Below are 19,823 nucleotides of genomic sequence, written 5' to 3'. Positions count from 1 at the left end.
GGGTTTGCATGTAATAGGCTGGCCTGACCGGAACAGTTCAGAATCCGGGCCTAAGCCAACTCCACACCCACCCTAAAATCCCTGGCTCAACCATTTCAGATATTAAGAGCAATGAGCTTAACCCTAACTGGTCCAATTACTAACCAGGCCCAATCTTTTAATCGAATCAGATGAGATAAATGCGCTCGTCTGAGTTGATTTGGATGCAGTCCGACCGATCCAGTTCCACACCATGACTCATCTCTCACTGGCGCGAGAAATGCCTGTTCCCTCCATTTTTTGAATGAGTCCTGGCTCGACTTGAGACGGGATGGCACGGTATTTCCGTCCAGTACTTTACTCCGCCACATTGTAATCACCCATACTCAGGCACTTAGAATGTGTACACGTGGCATGTATTAACTCAAAGAAAACGCCAAAAAACAAAGACCCAGTGAAGATAATTTCTTTTTTTAAAGTTGGATTGATTGAATGATCATAACCTTTGATTAATGAATACTTTTCTTTAGAATTCAGACCATTGAATGGCTTTCATTTCAGCTCTACATCAAATATCCACCAAGCAGCCACTCAAGAAGCTAAATAAGCCTAGGTTTTGATCCAAAATCCATTGGAGCTGGGTCCAACATTTGGACGGTTGATCTTAGTAACTCGTACGCCAGTTTTACAAATTCCTAGTGCCTGAGTTTAAACTACCACACTATGCCAGAGCATCAAACCGTTTCGCAAACTAAATTTTTCCGGAAAAAAAGGGCTGAAGATACCGTACAGATTTGTCAGGAATGTCAGGCTCCGGTGTTCTTCCGGAATTACCCCTACCGTAGTCCACTCCCGCATACTCGTGAAAGCAAGAAGAACAAATATAAGCATGGGCCGAAGGACTACCTGAACTGGTAGTCCTCTACCCCTTTACACACACGTGGCATATATCCTCAATGATCCCAGTCATTCATCTGGTGGTTCCCTCTATGGATGAGCCATCAAAATGATCAGGAAATCCTAGACAGGGAAGGCCCACCAGATGGTCCACTTGATTAATAATATTTTGGCACCAAGTTGGCATATCTGAGTGTGTACGTACATTGCGGTTATGTGGCAGGTGCCTCCACCGTTGGATGGGCATTCACATTTGATCCCAGGTTTGCTGATTGTTGGTGCATTAACGGCAGTCCCACTACATGGGTTTCCACTTTTGTTCCATTCATCAGAAGGTGCAGAAAGACCCCAGCGTTGGAAAATGGCATTGAGAGCGCTTGCTGTCCATACACATGAAAAGTTAGAAAAAAAAAAAAAAAAATGAGAAAGAGAGAGAGTTACTTGAAATAAGCAGGTAAACTAGAAAATCAATGAGGCAAACTTGAAATTCAGCGGGGTAAACACAAAAATGCGAACTTGAAATTCGGCGGGGCGAACTAGTCATAAAAGCACAAAAAAAAAAAACAAATATATAAGCAGCCACGACAGTGCCGCAGAAGTCTGGCAAATTTTATATTTTTTTTGGGGGAGAACTTTTTCTCCCTTACATTTTTCTCTAATACATAATTATGTAAATATGTATGTAGAAGTATATAAAAATATTTTTCTATCTTTTAATTCATGTCTTTGTCTATGTATTTAACAAGCATATCTCTTAAATTAGAATGATTTACTTAACTTACTACATATGATTTTGGGGTAGGAGAAGCTAATTTAGCCAACTAACCTAGTTATTTTCTAAGATTCCATTGGGTCGATGGTCGAAAATCCATTTTATTCAGTTCGTGGTCAATTTCAATCACTTCGCGGTCAAACTGAAAATTCAACAGGGCAAACATGAAATTGAGCGAGGCAAACATGAAATTGAGTGGGAAAAACTAGAAATTCAATGGGGAAAACATGAAATTGAGCAGGGCAAACATAAAATTAGAGCTGAATGTCGTGCGGGTTGGTTCGGGTTAGTGCTCAACCCTAACCCAACCTAAGGTTCTTATACCTAAACCTTGACCCAACCCAACCCTGGGTTGGGAATTCTCAACCCAAGCCCAACCCAAGAGGGCTCAACGGGTTGATTGGGTTGGTCGGGTGTATACGTGCTAATATTTTTGTTATTACATTAGTTTATTATATTTCAATATAGGACTTATGTTTTGTATCTATGATTTTATTAATTATATAAGTGATTATTCATTATAAAGAACTTCATTTTTTTCTTTAAAAAACCAAGCTAAAATATAGGATTACTCCTTTAAAAAGTCATGTAGCATAGCACGCAAAATATTTGAGAGAGAGAAATCCGGCATATCTTGTTAGCTTGAGTCCTTGGAAATAACGTAGACAAATGAGACCCGACATCACTAGTGTACCTTCTACACAAACAATCCATACTCAATTATAATTTATAAGTAACTAATATATTGATCGGGTTCGGGTTAGGTCGGGCAACCTGAGACCTCAACCCAAGCCCAACCTAAGTTTTATCGGGTTGGTGCGAACCCAGATATATCCTGCCCAAGCCCAACCCAATGTCGGGTCGGTCATGGGTCGGTCGGGTTGAACCCGCCCAACTTTCAGCCGTACATGAAATTGAGCGGGCCAAACTAGAAATTTAGCAGGGCAAACATGAAATTGAGTGGGGCAAACATGAAAATTAGTTGGGCAAACATGAAATTGAGCGGGGGAAACTAAAAAATCAGCGAGGCAAACTAGAAAATCAACGGGGTAAACTAGGAAATCAGCGGGGCAAACATGAAACTGAATGGGGCAAACATGAAATTCAGCGGGGTAAACTAGACAATCAATGGGGCAAACTTAATAGATAATTTCATGGCTTGAGCCAATAAATCTAAACGTATCCAATGTTCAAATAGACCACACCAAATGAAATTTTGAATTGAACTTCTAATGTTGATCATTTCTTAAGGGCTAGAGACATTTTGGATCAAGCTTATAATTGTTTTTTCTATTAATCCATGTATGTATAATCTTATGAATATGTTTGATAACAAACAAACATCACTATTGGGCCCACTATGGTTTTAACGGTGGAAATCATTATGCCCACTGTTTCCCATGGTATGATCCACTTAATCTTTTGATATGCTTTAATTTGGGGCTAAACCGTTAAAATTAGATGGAAAAATGGATGGACAGTGTGGATATACTACATACATTCAATGTGGGCCCAACTGAGTTAGTCAGTACGCTCCCTTTATACTAAGGAAACTCAGTTGGGCCCACATTGAATGTATGTAGTATATCCACGCCGTCCATCCGTTTTTCCATCTAATTTTAGCAGTTTAGCCCCAAATTGAAGCGTATCAAAAGATCAAGTGGATCATACCACGGGAAACGGTGGGCATAATGATTTCCACCGTTGAAACCATAGTGGGCCCAACAGTGATGTTTGTTTGTTATCAAACCTATTCATAAGATTATACATACATGGATTAATAGAAAAAATAATTATAAGCTTGATCCAAAACTTCTGTAGCCCCTAAGAAATGATCAACATTAGAAGTTCAATTTAAAATTTCATTTGGTGTGGTCCATTTGAACATTGGATACGTTTAAATTTATCGGCTCAAGCCATGAAATTATCTTTTAAGTTTGCCCCGCTGATCGTCTACTTTACCCGGCTGAATTTCAAGTTTGCCTCGCTGATTTTCTAATTTTCCCCGCTCAATTTCATGTTTGCCCCACTGATTTTCAAATTTCCTCCGATGATTTCCTAATTTGCCCTGCTAATTTTCTTGTTTGCCCCACTGATTTCCTAGTTTGCCCTGCTGATTTTCCTAGTTTGCTCTGCTCATTTTCATGCTTATCCCACTCATTTTTCATGCTTGCCTCGCTCATTTTCTAGTTTGCCCTGCTCAATTTCTTGTTTACCCCACTAAAATGGATTTTCGACCATCGACCCGATGAAATCTTGGAAAATAACTAGGTTGGTTGGCTAAATTAGCTTCTCATACACCAAAATTCATATGTCGTATGTTAAGTGAATCATTTTAGTTTGGATCCTTACTCTTGCTCGGGTGATACTCTTGCTCGGGTGATAGACTCTTAAGAGTTTCAACACCCGGTTAAGTGTTCGATTATCCATAGGTGGTGAAATTCCACTAGTGTGAGTGTGTGGGGGTGCGTGTGCATGTGTTAAAAAAAAATCATTCTAATTTAGGAGATATGCTTGTTAAATACATAGACAAATAAATGAATTAAAAGATAGAAAAATATTTTTATATACTTATATATACATATTTACATAATTATGTGTTAGAGAAAAATGTAAGGGAGAAAAAGTTCTCCCTATAAAAATAATAATAATAAATAAATAAATAAATAAATTATCCCATCATGAGGTCTGTGTTATATCCAAACTGTCCATCTATTTGGCAAGCTCATATAAAGGCTTGAGATGAAAAATAAGATAGATCTAACTATCAAGTGGACCACACTCTAAAAGGCAGGGGGGAATTGAACGTTTACCATTGAAATCCTTTTAGGGGTTATAGAAGTTTCGGATCATTATGAAATTTGTTTTTCCTCTTCATCCAGGTCTTTGTGACCCTATGAATGAACTTAGACGGGGAGGATTTCTCACAAACATCACAGTGGGCCCCAACTTAGACAGGGGAGGATTTCTAATGGTTGACGCTCATTCAACACTGTTTCCTGTAATGTGGTGCACTTAAGATTTGGATATACCTCATTTTTTGTCTCATACCATAAAATAATCCGAAAAAATATATGGACGGTATGGATGAAAATCATACATCATGGTGGGGCCCACATACCACCGACGATCTGCCATTGGCGGGTGGCAGGCGGAATAGCAAATCCGTTTTTGTGGAATAGCAAATCCGTTTTTGTGAAAAGGAGGGGTATTTTTGTTCTGGAATTTGTTGTCCGTAGTCTAAGTGCGTATGTTAAGTTTGTATTGCTTCAAGAATATCCAATGGATAAAAGGTGGGGTCCACAGTCGTAAATTTATCTCCCAAGAGTCATCCACAACAAAAACTCAAGTGGGATATGGGAGGAGGAATGCACAATCAACCCTGAAACATACCTATTCGCTTGTTGCAGCCCATCTAAATTTAAGAATAGGTTGGTGTCCGTACTATCCCTTCATCTTAGTAGGATTCACATGATGACCAGGTTGGATGACATATAAACAACATCCTCCACCCCACATTCCATTTGGCAGGCATCCCCATCATCCTCCACTTTTCCCCTTTGTTGTGGCTCACCTGAGTCATGGATCAGGGGCTGAATTTTGTGAGTAAGCCTACAGTTGGGGGCTGCATATAATGGACTGGTTGGATGGAACTCGCACATAATAGTGGTCCTACAATCTGAAACTTATGGTAACAAATATTCCACAGCATGATATCATTTCCGGAACACAATTAAATTCTAATCAGGTTCACATGCTCTAATGTGGTTTTTTTTTGTCCCATCAATGGCGGGCCTTCATATGTACGGTGTGTATATTTTCCCTGCTGGTACTGTTGCTGATGAGTAAGGGAAGCGGATTGCGTACTAAGTAACTACTGCAAAAACTCTGCGGGGTCCATGTCTATATGGGAAACGGATTGGCCACTCCCCTGCCACCAGCCAATGGCTGGTGGGTGGTGTTCCGTGGGCTCCACCGTGATGTATGTATTTCATCCATGTCGTCCATCTATTTTTATAGATCATTTTATTGTATGAGACAAAAAATGAGGTATATCCCAATCTTAAGTGGACCACCTTATAGGAAACAGTGTTGAATGAACGTCGACCATTAAAAACTTTTTGGGGGCAATAAAAGTTTTGTATCAAGCTGATCTTTGTTTTTTCTCTTCATCTGGGTATGTATGAACTAATCAACACATTGGATGTCAAATAAACATTACAGTGGGCTTAAGAGGATTTTAATGGTGGATATCCAATTACTATTGTTTTCCTGTCGTGTGGTCCACCTGAGATTTATATACCTCTCATTTTTTAGATTAAGCCCTCAAATGATCTATAAAAATAGATGAACGGAATGGATGAAACACATACTTCATGGTAGGGCCATAGAGCACCGACCATCAACCACCTGGCAGATGGCAGGAGGAGTAGCCAATCCATTTCCGTCTGTGTGATATTATGAACAGGTGAGATGACAAATTAACATTACTGTGGGCCCGAGCAAGCTTTTAACGGTCTTAACCATTATTCCCAGTTTTACCCATGGTGTGGTCTACTTGAGTTTTGGATATGCTTCAATTTTAGGCTCAACATATATATATATATATATATATATATAAACTAATGGACCGCGTGCATGCATGGTGGGCCCAAATGAGTTTACTCAGTACCATAAGATCTTCCTGAGTAACGTCAGTCTGCAGTCGGGCCAGGTTGAGTCGGGTTTCGGGCCGAGTTGGCCCGAATTGGAACCTATCCGAATTCGGCCCGAACTCAGTTTCGGGCCGAAGAAAATGGTCCGCCCTCATCCGAACTCAATTCCGGGTCGAGCCGAGTCGAGCTTTTTTGGGTTGAGTCGAGCGAGTTAATCGGGCTAGCACGGTTCGTGTACAACTGTACATATAACGTTTAACATACATTGTTTTTAATGAGGTAGGAGAAATCTTAGCTATGAAAATGGTGGGTCATGCAAAGTATCTGAAGCAAAATCCACTCATCAGGTAGGTCACACTTGTTCGTTGGGTCAGACTACTTGCTTTCCACTGATTCGATGGTGTAGCCTGCATGATGAATGGGCTATCCTTCTTTTAGCCTCTAAAGATTTCACGATGTCTCCCACCATTTGCACAGCTCAGATGTGGCAAACAAGTGACACGTTAGCAGAAAAGGAAGCATTGTATTATAAAGTTTGCATCCAATGGTTGTATGCAAATGTCTCAAGAAACAAAACGCAATGGCTGCTCTCTTAAATGGAAACCTTCTTCGGCCTCTCATTGGGGTAAATTAAGATGGCCCCATCTTATAAAAAATATGGGACATGAATTTCTGTTGTGGGAAGCGGGTGCACCAAAATGCTCAATGGGGTCTACTTGGTTGCGTGTGTGGCATCCACTCCATCCATCATTTGTACAGCTCATGTTTGGAAGCCAGCCGAAATAAGACCGATCCAAAACCCAAGTAGGTCACAACACAAGAAAAGGTGGGGATGAAGATGCCTGCCACTGAAACCTTTCAGGGCCGCCATAAGTCTTGTATCAGGCTGATTTTTAGTATCACATGATGGATCTAATTGAATATAAACATCAAGCTGAGCCCCGAGGGGTTTCAATGATCCCTTGCTTGAGTTTTGGGTTGGGTTGGCTTTTTAGGCTCATGTTCTAACACGGATAGAAAATCAAGTTAGATGGTTTGGCAGCGTTCAATAGAGACAAGTGTTATAACGGTTGGGTCCATCTTTATGGCTTAGTGGTAGATAAAGTGTGTTTCAATACTGAGATAATGTGATTGAGTGCATGTGGTGTGGGTGTGTGTAAGCGCCCCGGGTGTGGGTATATGTAAAAAAATAATAAAAATAAATAAATAAAAATAAAGTACTACAAAAGTTAAGAGTGAGTTAATTTAAGTTGAAGTTTCTAAAAGAACAAAGGAAAGCCAGCCCAAAAATACATGAGTTCAAACGGTAAGAAAAGACTTAATGATCTATGATTTAACTGAATATACAATCCTTGATAGAGTGAAATGTTGGAACTCCCTTGAAACAGTTTGAATTGTGTAGATTTTCTTGAAAGATGAGTTGCTTCCCATCATGATCCTACTTTTGAAAGCAACCCGTTTGGGTTTCCCAGAGGAACAAAAGCGCTGAATCTTCGACCACAAAGGTGTTGGGAGAGCTAACCTAGTCATGACTACCATATCTATCATTTTATTTTTTTTAAAATAAACAATTTCTATGAAAATGTAAACATCACTAAACTAATTTTGTAATTACTGATTAATGTTTATTCCAAAATTGACCACAGTAGTTGTGTTTGGTTCATCAGTGAAGAAAATTAGCGATTGCATATTTCTTAACACCTGCATATTCTAAAACGTACTTCTTTTTTAAAGCAGTCCATATTTCTTTAACAGAGTCATAAGAAGCATACACATTATATAATTCGTTAGAACGAGAGTTTAAAATATAATTTTTGTAATTATTTTTATCTACTATTTCAGTTTGATTTGCTAAATCTATAGTAAATGATTCAAACAATATGTATGAAACTTAAAGAGTGGTCAATGCAAACATAAGCTTCTGTTTCTACCATTTAAAGTGTTGTTCAACGAATAGTTTGATTTTGACTAATTTAGTAGAAGCATTAACTGTTATGGTAGCCATAGTATATTTAATTCAAAAAATTCGATTTCAAAATTGTTGAAATATTTGATTGAATCAAATAGACTATTTAAAATTGAAAACCAAAAAGAAAATAAAATTATGATAAAAGACTTATAGAGTTGAGTCGAAGCATGACATGAGTCACTCGGCTTGAAATCAAATATGCTCCCCTTAGACAGCGTCTCAAATGTAACATGTTTCCAGAGCAATTGAGCTCCAAGATACAACAACTATAACCCAGTTTCGATGGTGCAGGCTCAAACCACTTGTAGTTTAACCCGAAAGTGTTGAATTAACTTAGTGAAGAACTCAGGAACCAAAATTCGTAAATTTTATTATTATTATTATTATTATTTTTTAAAGTTCTTACAAGATTAGAGAGATTTTTGTGATTTTGAAAACATAATGGAAGTACTTATATAGACTCTGAAGTGGTGCATTAAGTACCCTTTCAATATGGTTGGTTCGTTGGATTTAAACTCAATAGGTGTGACCAATCGACTGGTCACATATCTCTGGTTCAAAACGAAAAGGCACAAATGCAAGTATATGCTCATACAAATAAAGTCTCGCGAGTACCCACACACACGCATGCACACACCCACAGCCTGACCCGATCCATCACATATGTGTATGATCTTGGACTCGGTTCGACTCGGCATGCGCGCGCGCGGTCAATGGCATAGATTATATATATTGGCATGGTCCCATACAGGACCAAATTCACATGAGCCCTGAATAGGGACCAAGTCCCGAGGTAAAAAGCGTATCTCATATACAAAAAAATTTTCTTAGGCAATATGATGTGGACTAAACTTACAACTCAAAAGCAAGAGAATTTTAAATTTAGTGGGAAACCAAAATATTTGAATTTTTTTTTAATATATATAAATTTTGAAACAAAATACAACAAATTTATCCATTCAAAGTAAAAAGAAAAAATGATGATATAAACGGTCTAGATAATCGGAACATGTCCAAGATTCAAAGGCTATAGTCTCAACTAATCATATCCCAATGGTGTGGGTTGTGGTGGAGGTGTGGTGTAGCAGACCTCTCTCCAACTCCATGAGTTTCCTAGGCCCGCCACGCATGTAAAATGCAGTTGAGGTTGATGTGCATGCACCAGCACGTTCCAGTGTAGATTTTAAGATCTAAGCCGTAAATAACGTGGGCCCCAACATGTATTTTCCCTGGTAAAGAAATTAGGCTGTTTCCGTAAAAGTAGGCTTAAGTTTTTTAGCCATACATTTTTTAAGTGTAGTCAACTTGATCAACTGAATAGCATGAGATTCGCGCCAGACCGTCCAAATAGTAATCCAATTCCATGGATGGCTAGGATAGCATGTCCATGTGCCACTTCGGCTCATGTGGTTGCGTGTAGGTGAGATTCCTTGCACATGCAAGTGGATCATTGATCCTCTCGTCCCATTCTTAAAACATCGAGATCAGCTATGGTCATGTAGGTGGGCCACAGTCCAATTGACCAGTTCCAGTGCACCAGGTCAGTATCACAGACTCGGAAGATATGCAGTCCACAGCTTTATTTTGGACTCGGGTAGGCCACACGATTTGTTTGATTAAGATGATGGAAAGTAAATTTTAAAAGCCGAATCACGCTCAGCCACGTGATAATTGACCATTTTTAAGTTTTGGTATCTCATTCACCGTACAAAGTGTCCATACTTTCCCATCTGGACCATTCAATTCTTGGTCCCACTTCGATTTAAAATTGGTCGAAATTAGAGCTGATCTAACCAACTTTATCATTTTGTTTTTCTAGTTCAATTTGGACCGTTGATGTTTTATTTCGATTCATTCATTTGATTTCCACCAATTGGATCATTGGGACAGTTCAAGTAATTATTGCAATCCAATCCTATAATGCATTCAAACGCAGCCTAAGCATCTTTCCCCATACTATGGATGTGATCACTCGCAATTTTGTGGACACCCATCAGCTGGCCCGGAGTTTGTAAACAGATGGGTCTGTGGATTGGCAATCTAGACCATTGATCAAGGACTGACCACGCCAAAAAAAAACTTCCCAGATCATTGGTCGCTGATGATCTGATCGTTCCTGTATTTATTTATTAAGCCGTCGTCTATGGGCTAGAAGTGTCCGATAGGGGATCCACAGATAGATGGTCCTGATCACCAAGCCATGGGCCCCAGTCGTAACAGATTCAACGGCTGCAATGTATCCTCAGGTTGAAGATCATATAACTCTTCAATAAACGGAGAGCTTGGAATACAAGAAGCTATTCCTACGCAGAGCTAACAACAACATGACATATTTTCAGAAGGTATGAGAAGGAGAAATGTATGCAACATGTGGAGCGGCTTTAACCACAGCTGCAGCGCCATGGCTCCGGCTTCAACAAGACAACTCGCGACTGTCTGTTGCGCTTCGCCACCTATACGTTTGTATATACCATATGGACTGGATTTGATATGCATATTCAATGGGCCCACCATGATGTATGTGTTTTATTCATACCGTCCATCTATTTTTCCATGTCAAGTAGACTATACCACAAGAAAATAGTGGTGATTGAACGCCCACTGTAAAAAACTCCGGGGGCTCACTATTCTGCTTATTTAGCATTTGTTGACTAGGTCACACGGACTTAGACAAAGGGAAGATACAAATATCAGCTTGATTAGAGCCCTATATGGCTCCAAAAAGTTTTCAACGGTAGGCAGCCAATTTCCACTGTTTCCTACCATGCAGCCCACATTAGTCTCAAATCTGCCTCGGTTTTAGGCTCATGTCATAACATAATCTATAAAAATGGCTGGATGGAGTGGATTTCTCACAAACATTATTGTGCGGCCCACCTAGCTTCCGGCATGAAATTCCGGTTGAATCCTTTGGCAGGAATCGCATCTGATTTCAGTAGAAGCGGATTTTGTGGTTTGTCAGATACCACCTCGGTGATGTGTTGGCGTCACCAAGTTACGGGGTCACCACACACCAAGAGCTGGAATCGGTATGAAATGATGGACCCACAAGTGAAGTTGCCAGGAGCGTTTATTTTGTGGACCACACCGAAGGAATTTTATACCTAGATCCAACAAATGAAGTAAATCCAAATCTTATGTGTACCATATCACAGGAAAGAGTGATGATTGAATACCCATCATTAAGAACATCTTGGGAAGTAATATTTATTTTCCATCAAACCTGGTAGTAAGGTCACATAGACCTGGATGAAGGGATTGCACAAATATCCGCTTAATCCAAAACATTTGTGGCCCACTAGAAGTTTCTAATGGTTAATCATCTCTATTTCATGTGGTTTGGTCCACCTATAAGATTTGGATCTGCTTCATTTTTTAGGGTCATGTTATAAAATGAGCTGTCAAATTGAATGGACAGTGTGAATGTAGGGAAAATAAATTATGGTAGGCCCACACTTAGGGATCCATCAAACAGGAGACGGGCAAATGTGTCTAATTAACATATTTCACACGTTTGTTAACAAACAAATTGTTCTAGATTCAATACTTAATTTTTAGACTTTAGCCTATTTTGCCAATAGTTACCAAATAAGTTTTCAAACTTTAAATTCATGTTTATATATATATATATATATATATATATATATATATATATATATATGGAAAAGAAAATTTTAGATTCCACCGTTATCCACGTGGTGTATGAAATTAAGATACAAAACATCTATCGGGTGGTTGACAGCATCGATGGGCCTCAACCCAAGAAATTACACCACCCTCATGATCTACAAACAAATTGTCACAGGCAAAAAAATGATGAAAAATAATAGGCAACTGAGTAGAAGTGCAATCCCCCCAGATAGTTACAGTTGTCCAATTGAGACAACTTTTGGTCCATGGCCCATATATATTACAGACCAGCAGATGGATGGTCATGATTGCATCTTGCCCCATCTGATGCATTGACCCATGGGAAAAAAAAAAAAAAAAAAATCAATTTCAACTTGATTGCCTTCATGTCATCTAAGCCTTATTCCAATTAATTGGAGTTGGCTACTCGTCGTATCCTGTTCCGGACAGGATTAATAAGAAATGCCAGCAGCCAACCTAACAGAAACCTCGTCCTTTTTCTAGGTTGGGAACCAGCATTAAGAGCCAAGGCTCCCAGTGGCTGAGTTCTCAGATAATTCACATTTCTACTTCATTAAGTAAAAGAAAATATATCAAAACAAAGTGACACTTGGTTTCAATCAAATGATTCGGAGCAAGAGAAAATAGAGTTCATGTTAAGATGAAACTCTAAATTTTCATAATAGAGATTGAAATTCCAAGGATGGATACCTTCATCTGGGTCTGTTGTAAAATTAGTTTGAGCTTGAACTTTGCATCTCTCCACCAAACAAGAGAGGTGTAGGCACCAGAAGCAAGCGGCAAGCAGTGTATGAGATGGAGATTTTGGAATGGACCTTTTCATCATTCCAGGCACAGGTGTACCGTAGCTATAGAACTTAAAATCCCATAATCCTATGATAGATGTGTTTTTATTTTTATTATAAGAGACTCCTCCTGTAATATCTTTTGTAAAGGGATTTTTATTGTCTTTGGCGTCGTTGTATGGTGAATTCTCGAAAAGGGTTATATTTCAAATACGGCGGTGGCGCTTGTAATTTTGAAAAAATTTTTTAGACCAAAATACTGCCGCTATCGTTGGTTACGCGATTGTACAATTTTTGAGTGAATAGAGATTATAGCCGTATTTAATGTTGGGAAAGTGATGCAGACGGAAGCACACAGGCGTAGGAAAGGCCAAGCAAGTGGAGGCCCACATTGATGTATGTATATTAATGAGGGGCAAGATATTGTATAAACACCATGTAGTGGGCCTCACATGCAAACTATTTGGGTGTACAACTAGTCGCATGTGACCATTATCACACACTTCAATGCTCCCACACACCATACCTTTCAGAGATACTCTTTTCATAAAAATAAGTGTCAAAGAGTCATTCGTCCCTAACAATAAACATTTCCCCCCAAAATTCTTCTCCCCTTTGCATGGTACTAGGGTTAGGCTTTTCTTTAACCTTAGTTTTATTCTTCTATTCTCTCTTCTCTCTTTTACTATTAGAGTTAGGGATTGGAATTCAACTCAATACTATATCCAAACATGCCAAAGGCTATAAGCTAAGTACAAATGAGTTAGATGAACATACATATTAAGAAGTGTATTGCTTTTTTGGAACGGCAGTGTACCGGATAAGCTGTTGTTTCCAAGAAACCTGAAAATTGTGATGATGAAATACATACATCAAAGAGACTTATGTAAAGAACATTTTATTGAGGAAAGACCGTTTGATTCTTACAAGTTAACAAGTGAACTTATATTGAACAGCGACGGTGGAATTGGGCCACTTAAATTGTTGAAGCTCAAATCCCTACAAAAGTAAACAACTTAATATGGTAAACAAAAACAAAAGTGAGATGGAATTGCTAAGAAGGAGATTTAGAGATCAAAGGCATGTGACAGGTCCTTTGTATGGCCTGCTAGATGAATGGACCAGATTATAGTGTGGTGAGGCACAAGACGTGAGCAGGAGTGTGCAAAGCAACAAATGGCGAGCAGTGCTACCAAAATTCATATCCATGACATGGTTCAAAAGCCTGAAAATTAAGTTGAAGCCTTCCCCAAAAAGTTGAAAGTAAAAACTAAATTTTATCCAAAAATTCAAATTAATGACATTCCAATAACATCCTTTGACTTTTCATATTTATCAAAGCATTCTTGTAACAGTACCAATGGTGAGTAAAAAGTCTAATTATACTCTTATATGGAATTAGGAGAACAAATTAAAGGTAGTGCGGAGAGTAATGAAAACTACCAAAAATCGTCCTGACTAGATATGTTTCTGAAAACCAATTCAATTACTCAAAAGCCAGTCGCATCCTTGATTTAGGTGGATCATATGATTGGAAATAATGTATAAAGAAATGCTCACTCTCCAAACTACTTCCCACAATATGGTTCCACTCGAATTATATATTGTCATGACTTATAGGCCCCAAGCTTTAAATGTAATTTTGACATCTAATGGTTTGAGTGAATTTCACATAATAATCATGGTAGGCTTCCTAAGAAATCAATGGTGGATGCCTTTCTCCCAACTATTTTCTTTGATAGGTCCATCTAAATCAGTAAGCTTGATTTTCTGGTTGTGGGCAGTGGATTTCATGGTGGGCCCCATAAAAAATTGGTCTGCATCCCTCTCACAGTTGTTTGATAAGATTTTTGGGAGAGAATTGCCTACAGCACGGGCGCGGGTTGGGTACTACCCTACTAGGACCTAGCTAGAGATGGTCAGTCATGTTAGAGGGTTTGTGGGCCCCACTGTGATCTATATGTTTTATCCATGCTGTCCATTTGTTTTGACATATCAATTTACTGCATGAGCCAAAAAAAAAAAAAACAGAGAGAGAGAGAGATAGATCAAATAATCCTCAGTTGGACCACACCACATGGATTTATAGCATACCATTGAGAACTTCTTACAGGCCACGGAAGTTTTGGATCAATTTTATATTTATGTTTTCTATTCATACAGGTCTACGTGATCTTGTGAATGGCTTGGATGGAAAATAAACATCACCCTAGGCCTTAGGTAGTTTTAAACAGTGAGAGTTCAATCCGCACAGCTTCATGTGGTTGGTCCACTTGATCCTTCAATGTACCTCCTTTTTGGGATCACACCTTAAAATGATCTTTCAAAATAAATAGAACGTGTGGATAAAGCATATAGATCATGGTAGGCTCCATGGGCTTGACCGTTCGTCATTATCTAGGTCTTGGTGGGGACAACCTTCCCATCTTAGTCACAGTCAACTAGGAGGCACAACCTGCCCATTCCAGCTAGTCAAGGGGACAACATCCTCATCTCAGTCATAATCAACCAGGGGCATAACCTGGCCACTTTAATCAATCAAGAAGACAACTTCCCCATCTCACCCGTAAACAACTAGGAGCACAACCTGCCCACTCTCACCATCTAAGGGCATAATTTGCTTGCTCAACCTTCCAACCAAGGATGCAACATGCCCACATCAGCAGCCCACCACCAACAGAAATGATATCATACATCCGACCATAAGCAAAAGTTGTCCATCCATTGGACCATGAAAAGGAAATGACCAGTCCTAGATTTGTCTGATAATCCAAGTGTCACAAACAGTTGAGGAGTTAGAAGAACTCCAATGCGTGGTAAGTGATCCAAGAGGGACAAAGTAAAACTCTGACCTTGATCCTGACCCTGACCAGGCGAAGGAAATGGTCATAAGTCTAGTCCATGATCCTCCACCCATCTCATCAACTTTAGTCAGAAGGGTTGGGGGTCTTACTTGGACTTTAGACCCCTTGACAATTGAATCAGCCGGTGATCCATCTAAGGGCATTAGTGTTAAAAAATGCCAATTTAAGTAGCATTTGGGATCCAAAGCTAGGTCAACCTCAATCTTGGTTTACAATGTCAACCTATTCTGAATCCCTTGGAGCTTATATATATATATATATTTTAAAATCCAAAAATATCAAATATTTTAGCTTTACAAAACATCAAAACATCAATGAATCTTTCAAAACCTGCATGCAATAATCTGCCTCGTTCGTCTATGGAGCCACATAAATTCATGGTCGATACATATGATTTCAACATCAAGTTAGGCTTTCAACTCATGGATCTAGACATAGTCTAGGATGGGGAAGATGATGACACAACTTCCGAGCTAGATGATCTCCTTAAAAAGTTTGAAACCAAGGCTTATGTTATGGTAGACGACTTCAAGATTATAAACTTGAGGACTCTTGAGGTTCCTCGAGAAGTGCATGTCGAAAAATTGTTATCTCCATAATACAGGTAGAATATGGTAGACTTCCTGATTCTGAAGTTGTCCAACGTCACGTTCCCATATGAAGACGTGCTTGGACTCGATAAAGAACTTGTAGTGCATTACTTGCTGACTATGCCTAAAATGAAGCCAGTTAAATAAAAGCTGAGAAGAATGAAGCCAAAATGGGCTCTTAAGGTCTAAGAAGAAGTCATCAAATAATACAATACGAGATTTTTTGTAGACTCCAAGTACCCTGAATGGCTCGCCAACATTGTGCCAGTACCAAAGAAGGATGGCAAGGTTCAAATGTGCATCAACTTTCGAGACCTCAACAAAGCCAATCCTAAAGATGACTTCCCCCTACTACATATCAACACGCTGGTCGACAACACTATAAGGCACAAGATCTTCTTATTCATGGATGGATTCTCGGGCTAGAACTAGATCAAGATGGTTGTAAATGATGGGGATTTTCTCCTCATTGTTGGATTCGATGAAATCGAAGCAGTTTTGATATCATCGATTATTGTTGGATTTTTCACCGCTGGTCGCTGGACAGTTTTTTGGTCCTGTCGATATTGAAGGATGTCATCGAGAGACCTTTGATGACATCGATAATTGTTGGATTTTTCACCCCTGGTCGCTGGACAGTTTTTGGTCATGTTTCGATATCATCGAAGGACCGTCGATGATATTGAAGGCTGTCATCGAAAGACCGTCGATATCATCGAAGAGTTCCGCAGATGCGATTGCAGAAATGCAGATTTTGTAGATTTTATTTCCTATTTTGATTCTACCTCTTTCTATTCTTATATAAAGGGGTGTATGCGGGATTGGGGTGTATTCCAGGGTATTCTAGGGTTTCCTAAAGCTTTGTAAGGGTTTGCTAAAGGGCTTGCTAAAGGGCTTAGGTTATCAAAGGTGTGAGAGAGAGAGAGAAAGAGAGAGAGGAAGCTTGTGGAAGGGAGGCTATGCTCATAGAGGTAATCTACCATATCTCAGTGCTTCCACGTCCTCGTAATCGGTGAGATCTCTCCGTCTTCTTTGTTTCTCTTATTGTTTATCCACTCCTGCGTGGGTGAAGAAGGTTTGATCCAAGCGGTGTGTGCTTGTGATCGGTTGTAACATTCTGCTTTATAGTGGATTATTGATCTGAACGAGGTCCCGTGGTTTTTACCTCTTTGAGGGTTATCCACGTAAAAATCCCTGGTGTGGTGTGGTTTATGTTTTGATTTACTTCATTGCATTATTATTCCATAATTCTGGTTTATTTCGGGAGGCTAGATCCTAAGGTTTTGTGCAAGGCCCCCAACAAAGTAGTATCAGAGCTAAGTTCATTGAATGGGTAGGATCGATTTTTGAATTATGGAAGGTGGCTCATCAAGGATAATCAGCTTTAATGGTTCTAACTAGACCATATGGAAGGCTAAGATGGAGGACTTGCTTTATTGCAAGGACCTATATTCTCCAATTTTAGGCATATCAACAAAATCCAAGGATATGTCTAATAATGATTGGAAGAAGATGGACCGGAAGGCGGTGAGGTTTATTAGATAATGGCTGGATGATTCTGTGTTCCACCATGTGTCTCGGAGACCTCAGCCGCTAGTATATGGCTGAAATTAGAAGGACTGTATGAGAGGAAGACAGCCGGTAATAAAAATTTTCTGATAAGGCGACTTGTGAATCTCAAGTTCAAGGACAGCGGTTCTGTGGCCGAGCACATGAATGAAGTCAGCAATATAGTGAACCAGCTCTCCGCTATGAAGATGGTCCTAGATGATGAATTGCAAGCTTTACTATTGCTAAGTTCATTGCCTGACAGTTGGGAGACATTGGTGGTGTCTCTAAGTAACTCCGCGCCAGATGGAAAGGTATCTATGGAACAGGTAACTAGCTGTCTCTTCAAGGAGGAAACAAGGAGAAAGTCTCAAGGGTCTAACCAGCAAGAGGCCCTTGTGACACAGGAATGGGGGAGAGGAAAGAACAGGAAGGGCGGGAAAGCCCGAGATAAATTAAGAGATAAGTCGAGTACCAGAAAGGATGTTGAATACTAGAATTGTGGCAAGAAGGGCCACTATAAGCATGAATGTCGTAAGAATAAGAACGATAAGAAAGGAAAAGGAAAGGAGAAGGAAGATGAATCAGACTCCACTACAGTCACTTCAGATTGCGACGTTGTAGTTATTCTTTCAGCAGATCATGATGTATGTCTTACGGCTACGAGTCAGGACACCGACTGGGTGATAGACTCGGGAGCTTCTTTTCATGCGACTCCATGTAGGGACTTCTTTACAAGCTAGAAGTCAGGTGACTATGGGACCGTGAAGATGGAAAATTCTGGCGTATCGAAGATAATAGGGTTTGGTGATATTTGTGTTAAGACTAATGTGGGCTGCACATTGGTTCTCAGGGATGTGAAGCATATCCTAGACCTTCGCCTCAACCTGATATCGACGGGAAGGTTGGATGATGGCTGTAAAAGCCGGTTTGCTGGTGGGCGCTAGAAGCTAATCAAGGGTTCGTTGATCGTAGCTAGAGGAAAGAAGTGTTGCACCCTTTACAAGGCAAGTGTCAGTGTGTGCAAAGGTGGGTTGAATGCAGCGGAAGATTCAGCTTTTGACATGTGGCACAGGCGTCTAGGTCACATGAGTGAAAAAGGGCTTCACCTACTAGCGAGGAAGCGGCTCCTTCCAGATGTGACAGATACACCTATTAAAACCTGTCTTGATTGTTTATCAGGGAAACAACATAGAGTTTCATTCGTTAAATTTGCTTCTCATGTTAATAAAGTACATGCATTAGATTTGGTTTATTCTAATATTTGTTATCCGATGAGGATAAAAACCTTGGGCGGGGCATTGTATTTTGTCACTTTTATAGATGATGCATCTAGGAGGGTTTGAGTTTATGCTTTAAAATTTAAGGACGATGTCATTGGTGTGTTTAAATTGTTTCATGCAATGGTCGAGAGAGAGATAGGTAGATCATTAAAGTGCATCCGCACTGACAATGGTGGTGAATACATTGGCGACTTTCTTGAGTACTACAAGTCTCTGGGTATACGGCATAAACAGACGGTTCGCAAGACCCCTCAGCATAATGGTGTAGCTGAGCGAATGAATCGCGCCATTGTAGAGAGAATCAGATGCATGTTATCCCATGTGAGATTGCCCAAGACGTTCTGGAGAGAAGCAATGTATACGGCGGTATATTTGATAAACAGGTCTTCATCAGCCCCATTGAATGGAGAAGTACCTGAGAAGGTGTGGACTGGACAGGATCCATCTTATAGTCATCTCAGGGTGTTTAGATGTAGGGCATCCATTCACGTATCAAAGGACGAGAGGTCAAAGCTCGATATGAAGATCAGACTGTGTGTTCTTGGGGTACGGTGATGAAAAGTTCGATTACAGATTATGGGATCCGACCGAGAGGAAGCTCGTCAGGAGCAGAGATGTGGTTTTCTTTGAAGATCAGTGTATAGAAGACATTGGTAAGCCAGAGAAGAACCATTCTAGTTCAGGTGAGCTAGAGGAAATGGATCCGATTATTTCTCTCATGGTGCCTAAAGATGGGGGAGTACAACAAGGTGTAGAGAACGAGGGAGTTCCTTTAGAAGATGGACCAGGGGAGCAGCTCCCACTTAATCCACCTGTTGAGCCACAGGTGA

General features: G+C 39.8%; 2 protein-coding genes across 19 annotated transcripts in view; both read right to left on the bottom strand.

Moving 5' to 3' along the window:
- LOC131220937 (probable LRR receptor-like serine/threonine-protein kinase At1g56130) overlaps positions 1-19,823 on the bottom strand; it is a 129,309-nt gene that overhangs the window by 51,299 nt on the left and 58,187 nt on the right. For 14 of the 18 annotated variants that reach the window (XM_058215894.1, XM_058215898.1, XM_058215888.1 and 11 more), the window contains 2 exons: positions 13,636-13,707; positions 13,486-13,551 (listed from right to left, as the gene is read on the bottom strand). The exons of the other annotated variants lie outside the window; for them this stretch is intronic. In XM_058215894.1, coding sequence (XP_058071877.1) covers positions 13,486-13,551; positions 13,636-13,707 — 138 coding nt within the window. The remainder of the gene's footprint in view (positions 1-13,485; positions 13,552-13,635; positions 13,708-19,823) is intronic. 18 annotated transcript variants of the gene reach the window in all.
- On the bottom strand, positions 960-12,815 carry LOC131220939 (probable LRR receptor-like serine/threonine-protein kinase At1g56130). Its single transcript, XM_058215903.1, has 2 exons — positions 12,614-12,815; positions 960-1,256 (listed from the first exon to the last, which is right to left on the bottom strand). The coding sequence occupies exons 1-2, from the start codon at positions 12,747-12,749 to the stop codon at positions 1,000-1,002; spliced, it is 393 nt and encodes a 130-aa protein (XP_058071886.1). The 5' UTR covers positions 12,750-12,815; the 3' UTR covers positions 960-999.

This window comes from Magnolia sinica, chromosome 12 (assembly GCF_029962835.1).
Source record: "Magnolia sinica isolate HGM2019 chromosome 12, MsV1, whole genome shotgun sequence".
Classification (NCBI taxonomy): domain Eukaryota; kingdom Viridiplantae; phylum Streptophyta; class Magnoliopsida; order Magnoliales; family Magnoliaceae; genus Magnolia; species Magnolia sinica.
Note: the sequence above shows the minus strand (reverse complement) of the source record. Positions and strands in the feature narration are given on the sequence as shown.

Bases quoted from the DNA above. Each gene is read 5' to 3' on its own strand.
- LOC131220939 (XM_058215903.1), bottom strand. From the start codon at position 12,749: ATGATGAAAAGGTCCATTCCAAAATCTCCATCTCATACACTGCTTGCC. The intron at 1,257-12,613 runs GTATCCATCCTT...GTGTATGGACAG, and splicing joins TACAACAGACCCAGATGAAG to CAAGCGCTCTCAATGCCATT.